This window comes from Papio anubis, chromosome 3 (genome assembly GCF_008728515.1).
Source record: "Papio anubis isolate 15944 chromosome 3, Panubis1.0, whole genome shotgun sequence".
Lineage (NCBI taxonomy): Eukaryota > Metazoa > Chordata > Mammalia > Primates > Cercopithecidae > Papio > Papio anubis.
Window position 1 is genome coordinate 100,997,153 of NC_044978.1, and position 27,045 is coordinate 101,024,197.

At 45.3% G+C, this 27,045-nt stretch overlaps 1 protein-coding gene across 1 annotated transcript; it reads right to left on the bottom strand.

Moving 5' to 3' along the window:
- Positions 1–906: 906 nt before the first annotated feature.
- LOC116274175 (serine protease inhibitor Kazal-type 2) lies at positions 907–13,179 on the bottom strand. The gene is made up of 4 exons (XM_031664472.1): positions 13,049–13,179; positions 12,029–12,063; positions 2,754–2,863; positions 907–1,230 (listed from the first exon to the last, which is right to left on the bottom strand). The coding sequence occupies exons 1-4, from the start codon at positions 13,101–13,103 to the stop codon at positions 1,185–1,187; spliced, it is 246 nt and encodes an 81-aa protein (XP_031520332.1). The 5' UTR covers positions 13,104–13,179; the 3' UTR covers positions 907–1,184.
- Positions 13,180–27,045: the final 13,866 nt, after the last annotated feature.

Genomic DNA, 27,045 nt, shown 5'->3' on the forward strand with positions numbered 1-27,045 from the left:
GCCTGAGAGGAACAGGGCCATGTGAGGCCGCTGAGTGATGAAGGAGATAAGAATATGCCAACCCAATATATGCTGCCCTGGCATATTAACTATTTTGAGCTAAAAGCACTTGAAAAACAACAGATGCAAGATCATTCTGACTTTCCTTCTATTTCTTAAAAGCAGGAGATAAAATTCCCCTGTGAAAGACGTCCTCTCTATGCCAGAAGTAAAGTAACATTCTTATCATCAAGGACGGGGGGAAATTGGAAATTGAAGTCAAGGGAAACGTGTACAAACCCACCTTGTTAGACTAATCCTTATCCTCCCAGCCACTTCTCCACCCAATTAACTCAGCCCAAGCCCCTCTGCCGTGTCACACTTTCATAATTCACAACTCCTTGTCTAATTCAGCATATAGTGTTCAACTCTGTGTCTTTGAGTGTTTACTTCTTTTTCTTTCTTTCGAGATGGAGTCTCGCTCTGTTGCCCAGGCTGGAGTGCAGTGGTGCGATTTCAGCTCACTGCAACCCTTGCCTCCCAGGTTCAAGCGATTCTCCTGCCTCAGCCTCCCAAGTAGCTGGGACTACAGGCACGTGCCACCATGTCCAGCTAATTTTTGTATTTTTAGTAGAGACAGGGTTTCACCATGTTGGCCAGGATGGTCTCGATATCTTGAGTTCATGATCTGCCCGCCTCGGCCTCCCAAAGTGCTGGGATTACAGGCGTGAGCCACCATGCCCGGCCAAGTGTTTATTTCTTTATGAAGGCTCCCATGCCAAGTGAAACTTGTATTAAATAAGTCTGTATGCTTTCCTCCTGTTGATCTGTCTTATGTCCATTTAATTTTCAGACCCAGCTGAAAAACTCTTAAAGGATACCTCCTCTGCAATGAGAATGATATTTTCAACAGAGCACAGTAGGAACTGAATTCAATGCTGATTTTATTTCAACTAAATAAAGCAATGCACAAGTTATCTGGGCAGCAAGCTTAACTCTAGGAGCAAAAGCCAAGAAACAAGGATTCTTTTTTTCTTTAAATTATCCATCACTACACATGGCTGTCTTCCATACCTGCTCTCAGAAGATGTGTGTTAACAAATTTTATGTAAAGAAATACAGGAAAAGAGAAAAAGGGGAAACGCAATTTATCTAGTCTGCCAGTGAAGGTGGTCTCTCCATCTTCTGTTCTGTAAACTGCTCCATCAGCAGGGTCCACGTCGGAAGATTTTAATATTTTGACCACTTTCCCTGCAAATTGAACAATCATAGAAACACATTTATTACCTACCATACTGAAACTGTCTCATTATTTGTGTTAAGAAGACCCATACAGATATACATTAGATTCCTTCCATGGCTACACTTACTTAATCATTTTTTAAGCTAAATCTAGGAAACAAAGAGGGTGGAAGTCACCAGTCTGCCATTTTTTCCCTAACCCTAGGGCACAGGACATTAACCCCAAAGAATCACTCAGAGAGCTGGGCATGGTGGCTCATGCCTGTAATCCCAGCACTTTGGGAGGCCGAGGTGGGCGGATCACTGGAGGTCAGGAGTTCGAGACCAGCCTGGCCAACATGGTGAATCCCCATCTCTACTAAAAATACAAAAATTAGCCAGGTGTGGTGGCACATGCCTGTAACCCCAGCTACTTGGGAGGCTGAGTCAGAAGAATCGCTTGAACCCAGGAGGCGGAAGTTGTAGTGAGCCAAGATCTTGCCAATGGACTCCAGCCTGGGCAACAAGAGCGAAATTCCATCTCAAAAAAAAAAAAAAAAAAAAAAAAAATTAGCTGGGTGTAATGACGCATGCCTGTAATCCCAGCTACTCTGGAGGCTGAGGCAGGAGAATAGCTTGAACCTGGGAGGCAGGGATTGAAGTGAGTCAGGCGATAAGTGAGACTCAGTCTCAAAAAAAAAAAAGAAACAGAGAAGACCAACTGAGGTCAAATAATGAATCCCTGCTACGTACAAAGCTGCATACCTGAAGGAGTAGTTGCAGTCACCTGGTCAAGTGTGCTACATGAAGCATATCAAGTATCATTACTTAGCATTCTACTAAGCAGAGTCAGTAAGTCGCACTTCCTGACTAGTAGTACAGGGTGTGCAGATCACCTACACATGCCCTTTGAATTAAAAATAAAATTTAATACTTCACGGAGTTTAACTATTAAATAGACTCTTAATTTTAGGAAATTTCACATTAGTGGGCAATAACATAATTTGATTACCTGGCCTATAGTTGACTAATCACACATCTCATTGTTTAACTTGATCTGAAAAATGCACTGAGGATTTTGCATCTCTTTAACCATCACCCTGAAAACTGAGAACTACCATTATCACTTTTGATTCTTACATCCAAGAAAATAGTCACTACCTCCTAAGTAATCAAAATTCAACAAAAGAAATGAAGAGTCTGGGCGTGGTGGCTCACGCCTGTAATCCCAGCACTTTGGGAGACCGAGGCGGGTGGATCACTTGAGATCAGGAGTTCGAAACCAGCCTGGCCAACATGGTGAAACTCTGTCTCTACTAAAAATAAAAAATTAGCCAGGCGCGGTGGCGGGTGCCTATAATCCCAGCTACTTTGGAGGCTGAGGCATGAGAATTGCTTGAACCCAGGAGGCAGAGTTTGCAGTGAACCAAGACGGCACCACTGCACTCCAGCCTGGGTGACAGAGCGAGACTCTGTCAAAAAAAAAAGAAAGAAAGAAAAAGAAAAAGAAATGAAGAATACTTGGCTAGTCTACAGCTGTAAAATCATGTTACCTGATTTTCATGCACAGAGTACATTCATTGGGGTAAGTGATCATGTCAGTGCCACACACAGGGTTAAAGTCCCTGGGACATCCTGGTAATTGATACCGAGCGCAGAATGGCTGGAAAAAAGAAAGGGACAGAGAAATTCAAGAATGACTTGAGATACACTCATAAAATAGTTCAGAGAAGAAAATGTCCCAGATCTCCTTAGATTTCCTAGAATCATTCAATAAAAATATTTTTATTTTCCAGAAAAAAAATTTTTTTTGAGACAGAGTCTCACCCTGTCTCCCAGGCTGGTGTGCAACGGCACAATCTCAGCTCACTGCAACCTCCGCCTCCTGGGTTCAAGTGATTCTCCTGCCTCAGCCTCCCAAGTAGCTGGGATTACAGGAGTGTGCCTCCATGCCCAGCTAATTTTTGTATTTTTAGTAGAGACAGGGTTTCACCATGTTGGCCAGGCTGGTCTCGAACTTCTGACGTCATCCACCCACCTTGGCCTCCCAAAGTGCAAGGATTACAGGCGTGAGCCACTGCAACTGGCAAAAAAAAATTTTCTAATGCTAAAATCAGATACAATGTTGGTGTGATGGTTCAATACAAACTATGTAAAAAAAGGACCCCGGCCGGGTGTGGTAGCTCATGCCTGTAATCCCAACACTTTGGGAGGCCAAGGTGGGCAGATCACCCGAGGTTGGGAGTTCGAGACCAGTCTGACCAACATGGAGAAACTCCATCTCTACTAAAAAATACAAAATTAACTGGGCATGGTGGTGCATGCCTGTAATCCCAGCACTTTGGGAGGCCAAGGTGGGCAGATCATGAACTCAAGAGATCGAGACTGAGGCAGGAGAATCAAATGAACCTGGGAGGCAGAGGATGCGGTGAGCCAAGATCACGCCATTGCACTCCAACTCTCCAACCTAAGCAATGAGAGCAAAACCCCATCTAAAAAATAAAAAAAATTTAAAAATTAAAATTAAAAGGACCTCAGAGGCTTCAATCTGGCTGATTTTTAAATGAAAGTCTGAGACACGCCACCATACCTACTTTTTTATTGTCTAGCTTCATAATTTGCACTTCACTACAATGTCCATGTGGATGTTCTATTAAATTCCACCTTAATCCCTTGCCTGAATGCCAAGACAAAATCAGGAATCTAATCTTTCAATCTGAACTTTTTTTTTTTTTTTTTTTTTTTTTTGAGACGGAGTCTCGCTCTGTCACCCAGGCTGGAGTGCAGTGGCCGGATCTCAGCTCACTGCAAGCTCCGCCTCCCGGGTTCACGCCATTCTCCTGCCTCAGCCTCCCGAGTAGCTGGGACTACAGGCGCCTGCCACCTCGCCCGGCTAAGTTTTTGTATTTTTAGTAGAGACGAGGTTTCACTGTGTTAGCCAGGATGGTCTTGATCTCCTGACCTCGTGATCCGCCCGTCTCGGCCTCCCAAAGTGCTGGGATTACAGGCTTGAGCCACCGCGCCCGGCCTCAATCTGAACTTTTAAGGCACTGACATTTAACCAAAAACATTAAAGAAAGCAGGAGATTCAGAATTGAAGCAAATTTGTGCCAAAGGAAAAATGTTCAAAACAGGTTCATCATCTATGGAGGCTCCAAATTTCATCCCACAAGATACTAACTACAGGAAGAGAGTTGAATCTGGGCAAACATTGCCCCAAAACTTCCTCTCCACCCTCTGGAAGAGAGCCACTGCACATTTATTATTCCTTAATGTCATTTTAATTCTTATAGAAGGGCGGAGCATGGTGGCTCATGTCTGTAATCCCAGCACTTAGGGAGGCTGAGGCAGGTGGATCACTTGAGGTCAGGAGTTTGAGACCAGCCTGGTCAACATAGTAAAACCCCGTCTCTAGTAAAAATACAAAAATTTGCCGGGTATGGTGGCACACGCCTGTAATCCCAGCAACTCGAGAGGCTCAGACAGAAGAATCGTTTGAACCTGGGAGGCAGAGGTTGCAGTGAACCGAGATTGCACTACTTCACTCCAGCCTAAACAACAAGAGCAAAACTGTCTCAAAAAAATTACAAATTAAAATAAAAATAATTCTTATAGAAGGATATGCTAAAATTTTAAGCAATTCTCTGACCTTTATACTCTAGAGCAGGGGTTTCCAACCATCAGGCCACAAACTGGTACCAGTCCGTGGCCTGTTAGGAACTGGGCCTCCTGTTAGCAGGAGGGAAGTGGCTGGCCAGTGAGCATTATCAACTGAGCTCCGCCTCCTGTCAGGTCAGCGATGGCATTAGATTCTCATAGGAGTACGAACCCTATTGTGACATGGGCATGCGAGGAATCTAGGTTGTGCACTCCTTATGAGGCTATTATTTTTTTTTTTCGAGATGGAGTTTTGCTCTTGTTGCCCAAGCTGGAGTGCAATGGCGCCATTTCGGCTCACTGCAACTTCCGCCTCCCAGGTTCAAGCAATTCTCCTGCCTCAGCCTCCCCAGCAGCTAGTATTACAGGCGCATGTCACCATGCCCAGCTAATTTTTTGTATTTTTAGTAGAAATGGAGTTTCACCATGTTAGCCAGGCTGGTCTCAAACTTCTGACCTCAGGTGATCCACCTGCCTCAGCCTCCCAAAGTGCTGGGATTACAGGCATGAACCACCGCACCCGGCCCTTTTTTTTTTTTTTTGACAAAGTCTCATTCTGTCGCCCAGGCTAGAGTGCAGTGATGCCATCTAGGCTCACTGCAATTTCCGCCTCCCGAGTTCAGGCAGTTCTCCTGCCTCAGCCACCCAAATGGGTAGGATTAAAGGCACCCACCACCACGCCCAGTTAACTTTTGTATTCTTAGTAGAGACTGGGTTTCACTATGTTGGCCAGGATGGTCTCAAACTCCTGACCTTGTGATCTGCCGGCCTCGGCCTCCCAAAGTGCTGGGATTACAGGCGTGAGCCACCGCACCCTGCAGAGACTCCTAACTAATGCCTGATGGTCGGAGTTTCATCCCAGACCATCTCTGCCCACCCCACTCCATGCCTCAGTGCATGGAAAAATTGTCTTCCACAAACTGGTCCCTGGTCCCAAAAAGGTTGGGGACCGCTGCTCTAAAGCTTTCCTCCTGAAAGTTTCTTATATCGTTTACTGGTATAGTCACTCATTTACAGATGTTATGGCAGACACAAAGACAAAGAAAAGTTGGATCCTGACTATAAGGAATTTAGGATGGAATAAGGCAATCAAGAAATACACATGCTGGTCTTGAAGAATGGGTAAAATTTAATATAGAAGGCTGGGAGAATGTCTACCGCAAAGAAATAAAATTGATCAAGCAAAGGCACAGTGGCAAGAGAAGTGGTTGGCATTGGAGTTAACAGTTTAAAGGAATCTCCAAAACTCTTTTATGATTTAAAAAAAAAAAAAAAAAAAGGTTGACACAGGAGAATCGCTTGAACACAGCAGGCAGAGGTTGCAGTGAGCCAAGATCCCTCCATTGCACTCCAGCCTAGGGCACAAGAGTGAAACTCTGTCTCAAAACAAACAAACAAAAAACAAACAAACAAACAAAAAACACAGTACTCAACGAACTAGGAACAGAAGAGAACTTCCTCAACCTTATAAAAGGCATCCATAGAAAAAACAAAAACAAAAATAAAATAAAAGGCATCCATAAATAACCTACAGCAAACATTCTACTCAGTGGTAAAGGACTCAATGCTTTTCCCTAAAATCAGAAATAAAAACACAAGAATGTCCATTTTCACCTCTTCTATTCAACACTGTACCAAAGTTTCTTGCCAGGACAATTATCCAAGAAAAATAAATAAAATGCACCCAGATGGGAAAGGAAGAAGTAAAACTATCTCTATTCAAAGATGACACAGGGCTGGGCACAGTGGCTCATGCCTGTAATCCCAGCACTTTGGGAGGCCGAGGCAGGCAGATCACTTGAGGCTAGGAGTTTGAGATGAGCCTGGCCAACATGGTGAAACCCTGCCTCTACTAAAAATACAAAAATTTGCCAGGCGTGGTGGCAATCACCTGTAATCTCAGCTACTTGAGAGGCTGAGGCAGGAGAATTGCTTGAACCCGGGAAACGGAGGTTGTAGTGAGCTGAGATTGCACCACTGCCCTCCAGCCTGGCGAAAGAGTAAGACTCTGTCTCAAAAAACAAACAAGCAACAAAGATGACACAATCTTGTTATATAGAAATTCCTAAGAAATTCACACACACACACACACACACACATACACACACACACACACCCCCCCAATAATTACTAATAAACAAGGCCAGGTATGGTGGCTTATATAATTATATGTACTTTGGGAGGCTGAGGTAGGAGGATGACTTGAGGCCAGGAGTTCAAGGCCAGCCTGGGCAACATAGCAAGACCCCATCTCTACAAAAAATTAAAAATTAGCCATGTGTGGTGACCTGTGTGTGTAGTCCTAGCTTCTCAGGAGGATGAGGAAGAAGGATCACTGCAGCCCAGGAGTTCAAGGTTATATTAAGTTATGATCATACTATTGCACTCTAGCATGAGCCACAGAGCGAGACTCAGTCTTGGAAAAAAGAAAAAGGACTAATAAGCAAGTTCAACAAGGTTGAAAGATACAAGATCAATATATAAAACTCAATTTTACTTCTATACACTAACAATGAACAATCTGAAAATAAAACTAAGAAAACAATTCCACTTACAATAGCATCAAAAAGAATAAAACATCTCTAGGGCCAGGTGTGGTGGCTCACACCCTTAATCCCAGCACTTTGGGAGGCCGAGGATCACCTGAGGTTAGGAGTTCAAGATCAGCCTGGCCAACATGGTGAAACCCTGTCTCTACTAAAAAAATATAGGCCAGGCACAGTGGCTCACAGCTGTAATCCCAGCACTTTGGGAGGCTGAGGTGGGCAGATACCCGAGGTCAGGAATTCAAGACCAGCCTGGCCAGCCTGGTGAAACCCCATCTTTACTAAAAATACAAAAATTAGCTGGGCATGGTGGTGGGTGCCTGTAATCCCAACTACTCAGGAGGCTGAGGCAGGAGAATCGCTTGAACCCAGGAGGTGGAGGTTGCAGTGAGCCGAGATCATACCATTGCACTCCAGCCTGGGTGACAGAGTAAGACTCCATCTCAAAAAAAAAAATAAATATATATATATACACACACACACACACACACACACACACACACACACACAAAGTAGCTGGGCATGGTGGCGGGAGCCTGTAATCCAGCCACTTGGGAGGCTGAGTCAGGAGAATCACTTGAACCTGTGAGGCGGAGGTTGCAGTGAGTCGAGATGGCTCCACTGCACTCCAGCCTGGGTAACAGAGTGAGACACTGTCTCAAAAAAAAAAAAAAAGAATAAAACATCTAGAAAGGCCAGGCGTGGTGGCTCATTCCTGTAATCCCAGCACTTGGGGAGGCCAAGGCGGGCAGATCACAAGGTCAGGAGTTTGAGACCAGCCTGACCAACATGGTGAAACCCTGTCTCTACTAAAAATACAAAAATTAGCTGGGAGTGGTGGCATGTGCTTGTAATCCCAGCTACTCAGGAGGCTGAGGCAGGAAAATCACTCGAACCCAGGAGGCGGAGGTTGCAGTGAACCGAGATCACACCATTGCATCCAGCCTGGGCAACAGAGTGAGACTGTCTCAAAAAAAAAAAAAAATTAAGAATAAATATTTACAAAGTGTAAGACATGTATACTGAAAACTATAAAGCATTGTTGAAAGAAATTAAAGGCCTAAATACATAGAAAGACATCCCATGTTCATGGATCAGCAGATTTAACACTTTTAAGATGACAATACTCTCCAAATAGATATATAAGTTCAATGGACTCCCCATCAAAATCTTAGCTGTCTTTTTTTTTTTTTTTTTTTTTTTTTTTGAGACGGAGTCTCGCTCTGTCTCCCAGGCTGGAGTGCAGTGGCTGGATCTCAGCTTACTGCAAGCTCCGCCTCCTGGGTCCATGCCATTCTCCTGCCTCAGCCTCCCGAGTAGCTGGGACTACAGGCGCCCGCAACCTCGCCCGGCTAGTTTGTTGTTTTGTTTTTTTTTTTTTTTTGTATTTTTTAGTAGAGACGGGGTTTCACCATGTTAGCCAGGATGGTCTCGATCTCCTGACCTCGTGATCCACCCATCTCGGCCTCCCAAAGTGCTGGGATTACAGGCTTGAGCCACCGCGCCCGGCCTTAGCTGTCTTTTTTTGCAGCAGAAACTGACTAATTGATCTTAAAATTCAGATAGAAATATAAGGGACTCCAAGTAGCCAAAACATTCTTGAATAAGAAAAAAAGGTTGGAGGATTCACACTTTCTCATTTTGAAACTTACTATAAAACTACAGTAATCAGGCTGGGCACGGTGGCTCACGCCTGTAATCCCAGCACTTTGGGAGGGGAATGACCTGAGGTCAGGAGTTTGAGACCAGCCTAGTCAACATGGTGAAACCCAATCTCTACTAAAGATACAGAAATTAGCCAGGCATGGTGTTGCACACCTGTAATCCCGGCTACTTGGGAGGCTAAGACACGAGAATCGCTGGAACTCAGGAGATGGAGGTTACAGTGAGCCAAAATTGTGCTACTGCACTCCACCCTGGCAACAAGAATGAAACTCCATCTCAAAAAAAAAAAAAAGTATAGCACTAACAATAGAGGAGGATATACTATGAGAAAACACCAGAAGGTACAGGTAGAAAAGTAGGCTGCGTTGATGAGGTTAGACTTTCTCTGTGGGCAATGAGAAGTCCTTGAAGATTCTGCACAGAGACATGCTACATTCAGTCAAGATTTTAGAGACTAATTGGAGCAGCAGTGTGTAGCAGGAACTGGAAAGTGAAGATACCAAAAGGCTGGGGAAAACCCATTGAAAAGCCACTATGCTAATCTAGGTGAGAGATAATGGGGGCCCTAAATTAGAGCAGTGGCAATGGAAATAAGGAAGAAAAACCAAAGATCAATCTCTCTCTCTCTCTCTCTTTTTTCTTAAGACTGGTCAAGTGAAGCAGTGGAATGAAAAAGGAACAGAGAAATCTGTGGTTGTGATCAATTAGTTGTAAACACCACTGCACAAAAGCCAGCCAAACCAAAGATCTCTTGTGTGAGTCATCCTTTTAACAATCCTGTCAAAAGACAGCAGGTCCAGGCCGGGAGCGGTGGCTCATGCCTATAATCCCAACACTTTGGAAGGCCAAGGTGGGTGGATCCTGTGAGGTCAGGAGTTCGAGGCCAGTCTGGCCAACATGGTGAAACCCCGTCTCTACTAAAAATACAAAAAAATTAGCCAGACGGGGTGGCATATGCCTGTAGTCTCAGCTACTTGGTAGACTGATGCAGGAGAATCACTTGAACCCAGGAGGCAGAGGTTGCAGTGAGCAGAGATCTCACCACTGCACTCCAGCCTGGATGACAAAGCAAGACTCTGTCTCAAAAAAAATAAATAAATAAAGACAGCAGGTCCTGCAGCACTTGCATTGCCTCCTGAGTGTGAATGCCTTCTTAAATTCTACATGTAGGAATTCACTCACTTTACCCTAATCCCAGCCTTAAAACGAAGGTACCATAACTCCCATTTTCTAAAAGAAAACCAAACCCAAGCAAACCGAATCACTGACTAACAGTGTTATTGGGCATCCATGAGATGCTGAAGACTGAGCACCAAATAGCAAATAAGACACTATACCTGACAACAGGCATAGTTTCCTGGAGGACATAGGCAAACAGGCAATTACAATCTAATGCTGTGACGGGGTAGAGAAAAGCACTGGATCTGGAGTCAGACTGCCTGGATGAGAAGCATAGCTCCACCACTTCCATGTGACCTTGACCAACGGGATAATAATGAAATAACGATCCCTACCTCACAGTACTGTGAAAGATGAAATTAGTTATTATATATGAAGCATTTAGAACACTGGTATGGCACGCAGGTATCTAAGTATTTATTGTTATGATGGTGATGATGATGCAGTATAGGTAAGCAGAGAGAAAGTGTGTGTGGATATATATATCTACATCTCTACTTTGGAGGAAGGGAATTGCGTGGGAAGGTTTCCTGGAAGAAGTCTACTCCGAGCTGAATGCTCAGAGTTAACCTACTGAAGTCAACATCCTCATATGTCAGATAATGTCTATCTTACAACATCATTGTGAGAATTGAGAGACCAAATAAACAGACAATGACTAGACCTTATATAAAGCAGAACTCTGACCCACAACCTGCAGCATCCTGCCCAGGAACTCAAATCATTATTTAGAATAACCAAGCCAGGGGGCCAGCCGGCTATAAGTCAGACTTGAAGGAAATCAGACTGCTATCTCTAGTGACAGCCCAGGAAGCCAGATAATAACCCCTTTAACAATCAGCCCAAAATGGCTAGGACTTTTTTTTTTTTTTTGAGATGGAGTCTCACTCTGTCATCCAGGCTAGAGTGCAGTGGTGTGATCTCAGCTCACTGCAACTTTTGCCTCCTGGGTTCAAGTGATTCTCCTGCCTCAGCCTCCCCAGTAGCTGGGATTACAGGCACGTGCCATGATGCCTGGCTAATTTTTTGCATTTTTAGTACAGACGGGGTTTCACCATGTTAGCCAGGATGGTCTTGATGTCCTGACCTCGTGATCTGCCCACCTCGGCCTCCCAAAGTGCTGGGATTACAGGTGTCAGCCACCATGCCCAGCCGCAAAATGGTTAAGACTTGATTACTAACTGACAGCTTCCATAATTTCTGTCCTTGATTCCAACTTAGCACAACCAGAGAAAACCAAATACGCACCCCTAACCCATATCATAGAATGTCCTGCTTCTAGCTAGCTCACCTGCAGCTTCCCTGTGCCAACAGCCTCCAATCAGGCCATACCTGAAGCCATTTCTTTTTTCCACTATAGTTTTCGCACTCCTCTCTTTGACTCGAGTCCCTATTCAAATGCAGGTGACAGTGGCTGACTCTCTTGCTATAACAAGCCCTGAAAAACACAGCCTTTGCTTGTTCTCATTTGGTTGGTCTCCTTTTACATCCTCACAATTTAATTTGATAAAGTACATAAAATATCTAGTACAAGGCATAACTATTTTTCTAAGGACCTTTTGAATCTTTAAAGGAAATATTAACAGAAACAAAGACTGGGCTGTTTTCAACTAAAATTTACACTTTTATCTGAATCAAAAGGGCTGTGTGACAACCTGGTTTCAAACGCAGTCCTCAATGGTTTCAAAAGTGGCAGGTCAGACCTGAGAGCCAGCCTCCCTCCCAGACGGTTTTGGGCTTCACTGTATTGGTAGAAATAGTACAAGTGGTTTCCTACTTACCGTTTTATATTTTGAAAATCGACGGAACAGAGGGCCTGTAAGAAGAAAGCATAGACATTTTACAGTATGGGATCAAGGTAAGGTATTGTTCATGAGGATTTTTTTTTTTAATGAGATCTTGCTATGTTGCCCAGGCTGGTCTTGACCTCCTGGGCTCAAGCGATCTTCCTGCCTAGGCCTCCCAAAGTGCTGGAATTCGAGGCGTGAGTCACCACATCCAGCTTCATAAGAATGTTTTAAAATCCAGTTTGGGATTTATCCAGGTCACATCTTCTATTTTCCCCTCTAAATCCTACCTTCTTTAAACTGTCCCCAGCCCACTTCCTCCAGAAAGGATATTCAGTTTTTTATGGCACCTCTCCCCACAAGCACACAGAAATAACATTTGGTTCTGTTCCCATTAGGTTTGGTTGAGAAAGGACTTTGAAGCTACGGAATAAAAGTCGCGCTAGCGCACTGCAGCTTCAATTCCTGGTCTCAAGCGAGCCTCCCGCCTCAGCCTCCGGAGTAACTGGGACTACCGGCCCAAGCCACCGCAGCTGGCCAAGGAAGTAACCCTTAATTAATAGTTCATGATATTCTTTTCCTTTGCAGCTCGGGGTAACAAATATAAAATTTAATGCAAGATGTGAGCATTTTAACTCCATTTTAAGAGAGGTGTGGACTAAAGCCCCTTTCTCGTAAGCATCCACAATTCCTCATTCCTGCGCATCTCCTCCTGTGGGGCCATACATAAAAACCCAACTCCTCATCTTGGGCACCTGAAAATCTACTTTAACAGAGAAAGCGCTCTAGATAGCAGGCGTCCTTGGAGCTGGGAGTGAAATCCAAGCAAGAACTAACCACACCCCCCAATTCGCGCTCCTCCACCTGGCAGGTCCTCTGGGGAACCGCCCGTAACGGCCGCGCGGGTACCGTCGCCGAGGCCTCCCAGAGCCGGGCAGGGGCCGCCGCCGGCGTGACTCCCTCTCCCGCTTTTCTCCAGAGGTCCCCGCTCTCCAGGACCGCTCCGAGCGCTACCTGCGAAGGTAACTGCCAGGAGCAGCAGCGCCAAGCGCAGCACCGCTAGCGCCATCCTCCTCCCGCGCCGGGCGTCTGGCCCCTGCGCTCTGGTGCCAGCGCCACTCGCAAGGGGCGCGGGGAGGGCGGGGGAAGGGAGGAAGAAGGGGCGGGGCGAGAGTGGGAGGAAGTGCAGGGGTAGGTGGCGAAGGCAAGAGGGGCGACGGGAAGAGGAGCCGTGAAGGGTCGAGGGAGAACCGGGAAGGGCTGGGAAGGAGAAAGGTAGAAGGACGGGGGAGGGGGCCATGGGGAAGGAGGGGGCGAGGGAGATAGAGGAAGGGGCGGTTGTTGCCCCACACCCTCTCCTTCCAGCCGAGGAGACTAAGGGGAAGACCTCTCCCTCCGACATACAAGAACCTGAGAGCCCTAGGGAACCCTCGTGGAACTCTTGGGAGCTCTGTCAATCGATCCCTATTTCTTAAGCATCTACTGAGTCCCAGATAGTGTTTTGTTGCTGAAGACACAGCCCTGACCTCGACAAAGGAGGTCCTTGCTCTCAGGAAGCGTTCCGCCTTTCCCTCTTTTAATATATTTTTTAACTATTTTAGGCCGGGCGCGGTGGCTCACGCCTGTAATCCCAGCACTTTGGGAGGCCGAGGCGGGTGGATCACGAGGTCAGGAGATCGAGACTATCCTGGCTAACATGGTGAAACCCCGTCTCTACTAAAAATACAAAAAACTAGCCGGGCGTGGTGGCGGGCGCCTGTAGTCTCAGCTACTTGGGAGGCTGAGGCGGGAGAATGGCGTGAACCCGGGAGGCGGAGCTTGCAGTGAGCTGAGATCACGCCACTGCACTCCAGCCTGGGAGCACAGCGAGACTCCGTCTCAAAAAAAAAAAAAAAAAAAAAAAACTATTTTAGTTGACACATAATGATTATACATACTTATGGGGGTACATAGTGATATTTGGATATATACAATGTGTAGTGATCAAAACAGGATAATTAGCATATTCATCACCTCAAACATTTATTATTACTTTGTGTTGAGAACATTCAAAATCCTTTCATTTAGCTACTTGAAAATACGTAATAAATTATTATTATTATTATTTAAATTTCAGACAGGGTCTCGCTCTTTTGCCCAGGCTGGAGTGCAGTGGCACAATCTCAGCTCACTGCAACCTCCACCTCCCAGGTTCCAGGTATCCTCCCACCTCAGCCTCTCTCCCAAGTAGCTGGGACCACAGATATATGCCACCATGCCCAGCTAATTTTTGCATTTTTTGTAGAGAGGGGTTCTCACCATGTTGCCCAGCCCTTCTTTTGAAGCCGAAATGCCTACTCACACAACTCTGAGCATTGCCCCTGAGTCTGGGGTCAGATTTGTGCTGTAATCCCAGCACTTTCGGAGGTTGAAGTGGGTGGATCACTTGAGGTCAGGAGTTCGAGACCAGCCTGGACAATATGGTGAAACCTAGTCTCCACTAAAAATACAAAAGTTAGTGGGCATGTTGCCATACTCCTGTATGTACTCAGGAGGCTGAGGCATGAGAATTTCTTGAACCCGGGAGGTGGAGGTTGTAGTGAGCCAAGCACACCACTGCACTGCAGCCTGGGCAACAGAGTGAAACTCTGTCTCAAAAAAAAAAAAAAATGCTGGAGACTGGAGCCAGCTGATTTTGTCAGAGTGATGAAGAGTCATTGCTGTGGCACTGCTGAAAGAAACAGCCAGCAGGCAGGAGCCAGTCCCTTCTCCCTCCTCCTGCCTTCTGGTGTTCCCCTCATGGACCCTATGGGCATAACCTTCCAGAAGCCAGCTGGAAAAGCAGAAATGAGGTCTGCTGAGACCTGGCACCACATAGCAGAGTATAGAAGGGGAGGTGTAGAGCTGATGGAGAATCACCTTATGACTGGCATGTTCCCATGCCCACCCCTTGACCTTAGCAACCTCAAGGGCTGGAACAAGAAGACACTGTGCAGTTTTCAACTCCACTTGGCACCACACATGGCTGAGTTCTGGCTGGTATCCTGCTGAGGCCAAGGGGTAAATTTGAAATGAGTGTTAGTACTTTTCTAAGTCACATCACATTCAGTTCTTTGAACAACAGTCATAAAATGGTCATAGGTCATTTTGCTGAAGATTCTTATCAAGAATTGATAAAATATAATTTATATATAAAGCTTTCTCAACTCTGTTGGATGTCTGTTACCAAATGACATGTGCACTTGCTTACGAACACCTTTGATGCTCTGGGAACACAAATCTGACCCCAGACTCAGGGGCAATGCTCAGAGTTGTGTGAGTAGGAATTTCGGCTTCAGAAGAAAAGCCATTTACACCTCAAGATAGATTTCTTATAAATGTGATGTGTGTGGATACAGCTGCCTTTACGTTATTTTGTTTCAAAGAGCTGACTGACTGGCAGAATGGCTCATGCCTGTAATCCCAGCACTTTGGGAGGCAGAGGGAGGCAGATTGCTTGAGCTCAGGAGTTGGAGTGCCAGCACCACTCACAGGGGACACGGGGAGGGCAGGGGAAGGGAGGCGACATGGTGACAAAACCCTGTCTCTACAAAAACTACAAAAATCAGCCTAGTGTGGTGGTGCGCACCTGTAGTCCCAGCTACTCAGGAGGCTGAGGTGGGAGGATCACCTGAGCCTGGGAGGTGGAGGCTACAGTGAGCCATGATCACACCACTACATTTCAGCCTGGGTGATAGGAGTGAGAACTTGTCTCAAAAAAAAAACAATAACATTGATAGTTATACCTTAGAAATATTTTCTATAATGGTGCTTTTCACATGTTGTCTCAGCATTTGTGAGCCAAGAACAATGGTCAAAAAACATTTTCTGTAAAGGGCCAGATAGTAAGTACCGTAGACTTCTTGTCACAGCTAAACTCTGTCATTGTAGTGCAAAAGGAGACATAGACTGTAACTCAATGAATGGGCATGACTGTATTCTTGTTTTGTTTTGTTTTGTTTTGTTTTTTTGAGAGAAGGTCTTGCTCTGTCACCCAGGCTGGTGTACAGTGGCGTGATCTCGGCTACTGCAGCCTCAACCTCAGCCTCCTCCCACCTCAGCCCTGCAAGTAGCTGGGACTACAGGCATGCACCACCACAACCAGCTAATATTTTTGTAGTTTTTGTAGAAGTAGGTGATATGGTTTGGCTGTGTCCCCACTCAAATCTCAACTTGAATTGTATGTCCCAGAATTCCCAAATGTTGTGAGAGGGACCCAGGGGGATAATTGAATCATAGGGGCCAGTCTTTCCCATGCTGTTCTCATGATAGTGAATAAGTCCGGGAGATCTGATGGGTTTATCAGGAGTTTCCACTTTTGCTTCCTCATTTTTTCTCTTGCTGCCACCATGTAAGAAATGCCTTTCACCTCCCACCATGATTGTGAGGCCCCCCAGCCATGTGGAACTCTAAGTCCAATTAAACTTTTCTTCCCAGTCTCAGGTATGTCTTTATCAGCACTGTAAAAACAGACTAATACACAGGGTTCTGCCATGTTGCCCAGGCTGGTCTCAAACTCCAGAGCTCAAGTGATCTGCCTGCCTCAGCCTCCCAGAGTGCTAAGATTATAGGCATGAGCCACTGTGCCCAGCTGGCATGGCTATATTCTAATAAGACTTTACAAAAATAGGCAGCAGGCCGTGTTTAGATTATGGGCCTTAGTTTACTGACCTTAAGCCAAACATACCCCAAAAATGGCCATGCAGACCACTGGTGTGTTTGTTAGAGGGTAAAACCAGGTGCAAGCTAAGAGATCTGTTTTGTGGTTAATCCTTGTGGTTTGGTTTTTAGTCATTTTTTAGGTATTCATTGCTGCTTAGGTCACCATAGCTGAAAATGAATAAAAAAAATTGATAAAGTGTCTAGACAATTTAGGCAAAATAAAAAATTTTTTTCAGTCTTATTATCTGGTCACTAGCTTTAAAATCACGTTTTTTTTTTATCATGAATTATCTAGCTAATTCTGCCTGTAGAAGTCTGACTTTCAATTTTAGTTTTCTGTCAGTTCCTGCTGCTCCCCTTGTCATCATAGGGGCCTACAGAGGAGCTTTCACTGTTTCTCATGCTACAGCCTACTAAGATCTTATTACTAACCCCATCAAAGCATATTATCCAATACCTGTTTAATAATCAATTCTAGGCTTTTGAAATGCAGCCATAGGCATAAAAAAGCAAGCTCTGTTATACTAAAATTAGCTCAAAATGAAACATAGACTTAAAATATGAAACTTTAAAATTTTAGAGAAAAGCATAGGAGAAAGCATTTGCTCTGAAAAAAAAAAAAAAAAATCCTATGCAGAAGATGAGGCTGGGTGCAGTGGCCCACGCCTATAATCCCAGCACTTTGGGAGGCCAAGGTGGGCAGATCACCTGAGGTCAGGAGTTTGAGACCAGCCTGGCCAACGTGGTGAAACCCTGTCTCTACTAAAAACACAAAAAATTAGTCGGGCTTGGTGGCACATGCCAGGAGGTTGAGGCAAGAGAATCACTTGAACCCGGGAGGTGGAGGTTGTGGTGAACCGAGATCATGCCGTTGCACTCCAGCCTGGGCAATAGAGTGAAACTCTCGGGAAAAAAAAAAAAAAAAAAAAAAAAAGAAGATGAAAAGTAGCAAGGCTCAGTGGCAAGCACCTGTAATGTCGGCTACCCGGGAGGCTGAGGCAGAAGGATCACTTGAGCTCAGAAGTTTAAGGCTCTAGTATAGACTGGGCACGGTGGCTCACACCTGTAATCCCAGCACTTTGGGAAACTGAGGTGGGCAGATCACCTGAGGTCAGGAGTTCGAGACCAGCCTGACCAACATGGAGAAACCTCATCTCTACTGGAAATACAAAATTAGCTGGGTGTGGTGGCACATCCCTTTAAACCCAGCTACTTGGAAGGCTGAGGCAGGGGAATCAGTTAAACCCGGGAGGCGGAGTTTGCAGTGAGCCGAGATGACATCATTGCACTCCAGCCTAGGCAACAAGAGCGAAACTCCGTCTCAAAAACAAAAAAGAAGTTGGAGGCTGTAGTGCTTAATGATCTCACCTGTGAATAGCCACTGCACTTCAGCCTGGGCAACACAGGGACACTCCATCTCTAAACACAAACAAACAAAAAAGGCAGAAGGCTGAGGCACAAGAATCACTTGAACCTGGGAGACAGAGATTGCAGTAAGCTGGGATAGCGCCACTGCACTCCAGCCTGGGCAACAGCAAGACACCATCTCAAACAAAAAAAAAAAAAAAAAAAAAGAGAGAGAAAGAGGGCCGGGCGCGGTGGCTCAAGCCTGTAATCCCAGCACTTTGGGAGGCCGAGACGGGCGGATCACGAGGTCAGGAGATCGAGACCATCCTAGCTAACACGGTGAAACCCCGTCTCTACTAAAAAATACAAAAAACTAGCCGGGCGCGGTGGCGGGCGCCTGTAGTCCCAACTACTCGGGAGGCTGAGGCAGGAGAATGGCGTGAACCCGGGAGGCGGAGCTTGCAGTGAGCTGAGATCCGGCCACTGCACTCCAGCCTGGGCGGCAGAGCGAGACTCCGTCTCAAAAAAAAAAAAAAAAAAAAAAAAGAGAAAGAGAGAGAGAGCGCGCTAAAAGGAGAAACTGTAGACCAGGAGAACATATTTTGTCTAAAATATATAAAGAGATCTCAAAACCAAGAATAAAAAAATATACATGATTAGAAAGTGGGCAAAAAGATATGAATAGACATTTCCCTGGAGAGGATATACAGGTGGCAGATGAGCATAACATTGTAAGCCATTAGGGAAATGCAAAATAAAAACTGCAATAACACTACACACCTGTCAGAATGACTAAAATAAAAAACAGTAGTAACATCAAATGCTGGCAAGGATGTGGAAAAAGTGGATTACTCATTGTTCACGGAAATGTGAAATAGTACACCTACTCTGGCCGGGCACGGTGGCTCACGCCTGTAATCCCAGCACTTTGGGAGGCTGAGGAGGGTGGATCATTTGAGGTTAGAAGTACAAGACCAGCTTGGCCAACATGGTGAAACCCCATCTTCACTAAAAATACAAAAATTAGCTGGGCATGATGGCGTGCGCCTGTAATCCTAGCTACTCAGGAGGCTGAGATAGGAGAATCACTTGAACCCGGGAGGCAGAAGTTGCCATGAGCTGAGATCGCACCACGGTACTCCAGTCTGGGCGACAGAATGAGATTCCACCTCAAAAATATAAATAAATAAATAAATAAATAGGCTGGGCGTGGTGGCTCGTGCCTGTAATCCCAGCATTTTCAGGGGCTGAAGTGGGCAGATCACCGGAGGTCAGGAGTTCAAGACCAGCCTGGCCAACATGGTGAACTCCTGTCTCTACCGAAAATACAAAAACAAAATTAGATGGGCGTGGTGGCGTGCACCTGTAATCCTAGCCACTCAGGAGGCTGGGGCAGGAGAATCGCTTGAACCCAGGAGGTGGAGGTTCCACTGAGCTGAGATCGAGCCACTGCACTCCAGCCTGGGTGACAGAGCGAGACTCCATCTCAAAAAATAAATAAAATAATAAAATAAAATAAAATAGTATGGTTGCTCTGGAATAGACTTTGGCAGCTTCTTAACAATCTAAGTGGTTGGGCGCAGTGGCTCACGCTTGCAGTCCCAGCACTTTGAGAGGCCAAGGCGGGTGGATCACCTGAGGTTGGAGTTTGAGACCAGCCTGGCCAACATGGCAAAACTCTGTCTCTACTGAAAATAAAAAAATTAGCTGGTCTTGGTGGCGGGTGCCTGTAATCCCAGCTACTGAGAAGGCTGAGTCAGGGAGCATCCCTTGAACCTGGGAGGCGGAGGTTGTGGTGAGCCGAGATCACGCCATTGCATTCCAGCCTGGGTGACAGAGTGAGACTGTCTCAAAAAAAAAAAAAAAAAAAGAAAAAAATCTAAACATACAAATACCACATGACATATGACTCAGTAATTGCACTCTTGGGCATTTATCCCACAAAAAAGAAAACTTGGGGCCAGGGGTAGGGGCTCATGCCTGTGATCCTAGCACTTTGGGAGAACAAGTCAGGTGGATCATTTGAGGTCAGGAGTTCGAGACCAGCCTGACCAACATGGTGAAACCCCATCTCTACTAAAACTACAAAAATTAGCCAGGTGTGTGGTGGAACATGCCTGCAGTCCCAGCTACTCGGGAAGCTGAGGCAGGATAATCACTTGAACCCAGGAGACAGAGGTTGCAGTGAGCTGACATTGTGCCACAGCACTCCAGCCTGAGTGACAGAGTGAGACTCCGTGTCAAAAAAAAAAAAAAAACACAATCAATCAATCGATCAATCAAAGCAGGCCAGACGCGGTGGCTGTTTTTTATTTTTGTTTTTGAGATGGAGTCTCTCTCTGTGACCTAGGCTGGAGTGCAGTTGCGCAATCTCATCTCACTGCAACCTCCGCCTCCTGGGTTCAAGTGATTCTCCTACCTCAGCCTCCCAAGTAGCTGAGATTACAGGCGTGCACCACCACGCCAGGCTAATTTTTCTATTTTCAGTAGAGACAGGGTTTTGCCATGTTGGCCAGGCTGGTCTCAAACTACTGACCTCAGGTGATCCGCCCACTTCACCTTCCCAAAGTGCTGGGATTACAGGTGTGAGCTACCACGACCAGCCCTTTTTTTAAAAAAAAAAGAAAAAAAAGAAAAAGACAGTAAACTCTGGGTTTTTTTAATTCTGTTATGTATCTTCACGGGGTTGGTGGTCACAGGAATCTTCAAATGTGGATACAATTGCATAGAATTAAATATACGCACAAACACGCACAAATGAACATTGGTAAAACTGGTGAAATCTGATTAAAGTTAGTAGACTGTATTGTCAGTTTCCTGTTTTCTACATTATAGTTACGCAAGATATTACTATACTATTTTCTAACAACTACACGCAAGTCTACTATCATCTCAAAATATAAAGGTGAAGCTCTGAAAATTATCTATAGAATCTGAATAGTAAAGGGACATAATTCTTTTTTTTTTTTTTTCTTGAGACAGAGTCTTGCTCTGTCAACAGGCTAGAGTCTTCACTCCAGCCTGATCTTGGCTCTCTGCCTTCCGGGTTGAAGTTATTCTCCTGCCTCAGCCTCTCAAGTAGCTGGGACTACAGGTACACACCACCATGCCTAGCTAATTTTTGTATTTTTAGTAGAGATGGATTTTACCATGTTGGCCAGGATGGTCTCGATCTCTTGACCTCATGATCCACACATGTCGGCCTCCCAAAGTGCTGGGATTACAGGCGTGAGCCAGCGCGCCTGGCCTTCGTTTTTTGGGTTTTGTTGTTGTTGTTATTGTTGTTGTTATTGTTTTTGAGACAGAGTCTCGCTGTGTTCCCCAAGCTGGAGTGCAGTGGCACGATCTCGGCTCACTGCAACCTCCGCCTCCCGGGTTCAAACAATTCTCATGTCTCCACCTCCCAAATAGCTAAGACTATGGGCCAGCGCCACCACACCTGGCTAATTTTTATATTTGTGTAGAGATGAGGTTTCATCATGTTGGCTTGACCTCAAGTGATTCCCCTACCTCAGCCTCCCAAAGTGTTGGAATTATAGGCATGAACCACTGTGTTCAGCCATAAAGGTATGTAATTCAAAATATTCTGAGCATACAGTCTCTTTTCCTTCTTTAACATCATCATGATTTAAATGAACCTGAGTAATTATTCTAGTAAATCGTAGTGGCCTTAAGTCTAAGTATTAAGAATAGGTAATTTTAGCCGGGTGCGGTGGCTCAGGCCTGTAATCCCAGCACTTTGGGAGGCCGTAGGCTGGTGGATCACCTGAGGTCAGAAGTTTGAGACCAGCCTGACTAACACGGAGCAATCCCATCCCTACTAAAAAAAAAATACAAAATTAGCTGGGCATGGTGGCACATGCCTGTAATCCCAGCTACTTGGGAGGCTCAGGCGGGAGAATTGCTTGAACCCGGGAGGCAGAGATTGCAATGAGCCAAGATCTGGCCATTGCACTCCAGCTTGGGCAACAAGAGCGAAACTCCTTCTCAAAAAAGAAAAGAAAAGAAAAAAGAATAGGTAATTTTATTATATTCTACAATGAAGGGCAATTTAAACGTAATGTAATTTAATGTTTAGACATTTGTGAAACTTTCATCTAAAAGATTCCCAGGTTTCTATGAGAAAAATTAAAACAACCTTTTGTCAGAGTAGGCATCCCAATTATTTTACAAAATATGCTCACCGTAAACAAGACAATGATATGACTTAGAATTAAATGTTAATATAACCTTTCTTGCCTTGCTTTCTACACAGCATTGTGAAATTATGTGTCCTGGGTATTTTTGACTTGTATGTGCTTCTGATTAGCTGGAAAATAGCTAGGAAAATACAGTGGTCAAAACACAGAATTTGGCCAGGTGTTCTAATCCCAGCACTTTGGGAGGCAGAGATAGGAGGATAGCTTGAGGCCAGAATTTGAGACCAACCTGGGCAACATTGTGAGAGCCCTATCTCTACAAAAAATAAATAAAAGACAAGCCTAATTCAATGTGGTTTTCTTTACCATTAGGCTCTGTGATGTAGATAGAAACTTTACCCCTGAAGCTAACATAATTGAAATGCAATTGTCATCAAGTTGGCAACCCAACATGTATGTTCCGTATTGCCTCTGGCACCAAGTTTAAACATTTAAGAAAAATTATCCTAATGTGTCCTCCAAATATGTCCTTTCTTTATTTTATTTTATTTTATTTATTTATTTTTTGAGACGGAGTTTTGCTTTCCTTGCCCAGACTGGAGTGCAGTGACGTGATCTCGGCTCACTGTAACCTCTGCTTTCCAGTGGTTTCAAGCAATTCTCCTGCCTCAGCCTCCTGAGTAGCTGAGACTACAGGCACATGCCACCACGCCCAGCAATTTTTTTTTTTTTTTTCTGAGATGGAGTCTTGCTCCTCGGTCGTCCAGGCTGGAGTACAGTGGCGCAAACTCGGCTCACTGCAAGCTCCGCCTCCCGGGTTCACGCCATTCTCCTGCCTCAGCCTCCCCAGTAACTGGGACTACAGGCACCTGCCATCATGTCCAGCTAATTTTTTGTATTTTTAGTAGAGATGGAGTTTCACCATGTTAGCCAGTATGGTCTCGGTTTCCTGATCCCATGATCCGCCTGCCTCGGCCTCCCAAAGTGTTGGGATTATGGGCGTGAGCCACCGCGCCCGGTTTACGCCCAGCTAATTTTTTGTATTTTTAGTAGAGACAGAGTTTCACCATGTTGGCCAGGATGGTCTCGATCTCTTGACCTTGTGATCTGCCCACCTCGGCCTCCCAAAGTGCTAGAATTACAGTCATGAGCCACCGCGCCCGGCCCCAGTATGTCCTTTCAAAGTCATACTAGAGTACTGTCTAAAAGGCCAGCATGAAAGTTATCTGATTCCAGAGGAAGTCATTTCATTTCATTTATTTACCATTGATAGGGCCCGGAGTCTGTAAAGTTAGATGTTAGCTGATGGAAAATAAGTGGCAAATGATTTTGTTGGGTAGAAAAGATATCTCCAGGCCAGGTGCGGTGGCTCACTCCTGTAATCCCAGCACTTTGGGAGGAAGTGCTGGGATTACAGGGGTGAGCCACCTTGCCCAGTCAAAAAAAGGTCTTTTGTAAAATAAGGTCTTGCTGTGTTGCCCAGGCTGATCATGACTTCCTGGGTTCAAGTGATCCTCCTGCCTCAACCTCCCGAGTAGCTAGACTACAGACACGCCACCCAGCTAATTTAATTTTTTTTTTTTTTTTTTTTGTAGAAACAGGGTCATGCTACACTGCCCAGGCTGGCCTCAAACTCCTGGCCTCAAGCAGTCCTCCTGCCTTGGCCTCCTAAAATGCTGGGATTACAGGTATAGGTCACCATGCCTGGCCTAACACAAAGGTTTTTTGTTTTTTTTTTTTTGAGACAGAGTCCCACTCTGTCACCCAGGCTGGAATGCAGTGGCTCAATCCTCAGCCTCCCATAGTGATGGGATTGCAGGAGAATCGATTGAACCCAGGAGGCAGAAGTTGCAGTGAGCCGAGATCACGCCATTGCGCTCCAGCCTGGGCAACAGAGTAAGACTCTGTCTCAAAAACGAAGATGAAAAACAAAGATGTGCACATCCAAAGATGAAGATGGAAACTGAGGGAGAGGGGTATGGAACAGGCTCTATATTAAGAATAATCATTTTTCACAATCCACATCAAGCAAAAATATTTCTAAGCTCAAGCAGGTAGTCCATTCATTTGAAATCAAAACTCCAACATTTCAATATAATCACAAATCCAAGACTAGTTAAGTCATTTCCTTAAAATGTACATTCTCCAACAGCTAGTAGAGCTAAGCTGGTTTTGGCGATGTCTACTGCCATCTAGTGGAAATGGATTGACATAACTAGTGCATCATTTAGTGCTAACGCTTTCAAAGTAAAGCTTTCAAATTAAAGTTTTCAAAGTACTCTCATTTTATCTCCACAGTAACCTGTGAAATAGACATTATTATTCAGTTTGTTTCAATTTATTAAAAAATTTAAGGCCGGGCGCAGTGGCTCACTCTTGTAATCCCAGCACTTTGGGAGGCTGAGGCAGGCAGATCACTTGACATCAGGAGTTCAAGACCAGCCTGGTCAACATGGCAAAACCCCACCTTTATTAAAAATACAAAAATTGGGCCAGGCATAGTGGCTCACACCTGTAATCCCAGCACTTTGGGAGGCTGAGGCGGGTGGATCACTTGAGGTCGGGAGTTGAAGACTAGCCTGACCAACATGGAGAAACCCCATCCCTACTAAAAATACAAAAATTAGCCGGGCATGGTGGTGCATGCCTGTAATCCCAGCTATTTGGGAGGCTAAGGCAGGAGAATCACTTGAACCCAGGAGGCGGAGGTTGCAGTGAGCCAAGATCGTGCCATTGCACCCCAGCCTGGGCAACAAGAGTGAGACTCCGTCTCAAAACAACAATAAAAAAATAGCTAATTAGCTGAGCATCGTGTCAGGCTCCTGTAATCCCAGCTGCTCAGGAGGCTGAGGCAGGAAAATTGCTTGGACCTGGGAGGCGGAGGTTGCAGTGGACCGAGATTGAGCCACTACATTCCAGCCTGGGTGACAGAGTGGGACTCTGTCCCAAAAAAACCACAAAAAACCTTCATATTAGGCCAGGCATGGTGACCTATACCTGTAATCCCAGCATTTTAGGAGGCCAAGGCAGGAGGACTGCTTGAAGCCAGGAGTTTGAGACCAGCCTGGGCAGTGTAGCATGACCCTGTTTCTACAAAAAAAAAAAAAAAAAAATTAAATTAGCTGGGTGGCGTGTCTGTAGTCTAGCTACTCGGGAGGTTGAGGCAGGAGGATCACTTGAACCCAGGAAGTCATGATCAGCCTGGGCAACACAGCAAGACCTTATCTTACAAAAGACCTTTTTTTGACTGGGCAAGGTGGCTCACCCCTGTAATCCCAGCACTTTGGGAGGCCCAGGCAAGCAGATCACTTGAGGTCAGGAGTTCAAGACCAGCCTGGCCAACATGGTGAAACCCCATCTCTACTAAAAATGCAAAAAATTAGCTGGACGTGCTGACACATGCCTGTAATCCCAGCTACTCAGGAGGCTGAAGCAGAGAATCGCTGGAACCTGGGAGGCAGAGGTTGCAGTGAGCTGAGATCGTGCCACTGCACTCCAGCCTGGGAGACAGAGCAAGACTGCCTCAAAAAAAAAAAAAAAAAAAAACTAACCCTTCATATTGTCAGGCACTTATTATAAGCACTGTACATGAATGATCTAATTTATTTTCCATTACAATCTAATATAGTAAGTATTATCTGTGTTATTATTCCCACTTACAGATAAGAAGCCAAGACTTAGAGAATTTAAGAAGCATGCTGAAAGTCCAACAGCTAGTAAAGTAGGAGCATCAGGGTCAAAGTAGGGGATCCTACAAGGCATGCATGTTAATGTAAGTTATCATCAACATCACAAAATGTGTCAGACATTCTCCTAAGCAGTTAGTTTATAGGTATCAGCTAATTTAATCTTCACAAAACCCGAACCAGGAGAGGTGGCTCATGCCTATAATCCCAGCATTTTGGAAGGCAGAGGTGGGCAGATCACTTGAGGTCAGGAGTTCGAGACCAGCCTGACCAATGTGGCAAAACCTCATCTCTACTAAAAAGACAAGAAATTAGCCGGGTGTGATAGCTCCTGTCTGTGGTCCCAGCTACTCGGGAGGCTGAGGATCACCTGAGCCTGGGAAGTTGAGGCTGCTGCAAGCCATGATCATGCCACTGCATCCAGGCTGGGTGAGGGGAATGAGACCCTATCTCAAAAAATAAAACCAAAACCAAAAATGTATGAAGTATGAATAATTATTATTTCCATTTTCTAGATTAAGAAACCAAGGTATGGAGGAGTTAAGCAAGATATTCAAGGTCACCAACTAGTGAAAAGCATAGCCAGAACTGGAATCCAGGAAGTTTAATTCTAGAGCCTATGTTCTCAACCAGTAAGCAATTTTTTAAAAAATTATTATAACTTAGGCCAGGCACGGTGGCTCATGCCTGTAATCCCAGTGTTTTGGGAGGACTTTAAGACCAGCCTGGGCAACATAGTGAGACCCCCATCTCTACAAAAAATATATATTTTTAAATAGCTGGACATGGTGGCACATGCCTGTAGTCCTAGCACTTTGGGAGGCTGAAGTGGGCAGATCACTTGAGCTCAGGAGTTCAAGACCAGCCTGGGCAGCATGGCAAAACCAAGTCTCAAAAAAAAAAAAAAGGCCGGGCGCGGTGGCTCAAGCCTGTAATCCCAGCACTTTGGGAGGCCGAGACGGGTGGATCACGAGGTCAGGAGATCGAAACCATCCTGGCTAACACGGTGAAACCCCGTCTCTACTAAAAAATACAAAAAACTAGCCGGGCGAAGTGGCGGGCGCCTGTGGTCCCAGCTACTCGGGAGGCTGAGGCAGGAGAATGGCGTAAACCCGGGAGGTGGAGCTTGCAGTGAGCTGAGATCCGGCCACTGCACTCC

Excerpts from the sequence above, each read along its gene's own strand:
- LOC116274175 (XM_031664472.1), bottom strand. The coding sequence starts at position 13,103 with ATGGCGCTAGCGGTGCTGCGCTTGGCGCTGCTGCTCCTGGCAGTTACC. Across the intron at positions 12,064-13,048 it reads CCTGGCAGTTACCTTCGCAG|GCCCTCTGTTCCGTCGATTT; the intron begins GTAGCGCTCGGA and ends TTCTTCTTACAG. Across the intron at positions 2,864-12,028 it reads GATTTTCAAAATATAAAACG|CCATTCTGCGCTCGGTATCA; the intron begins GTAAGTAGGAAA and ends TCTTTTTTCCAG.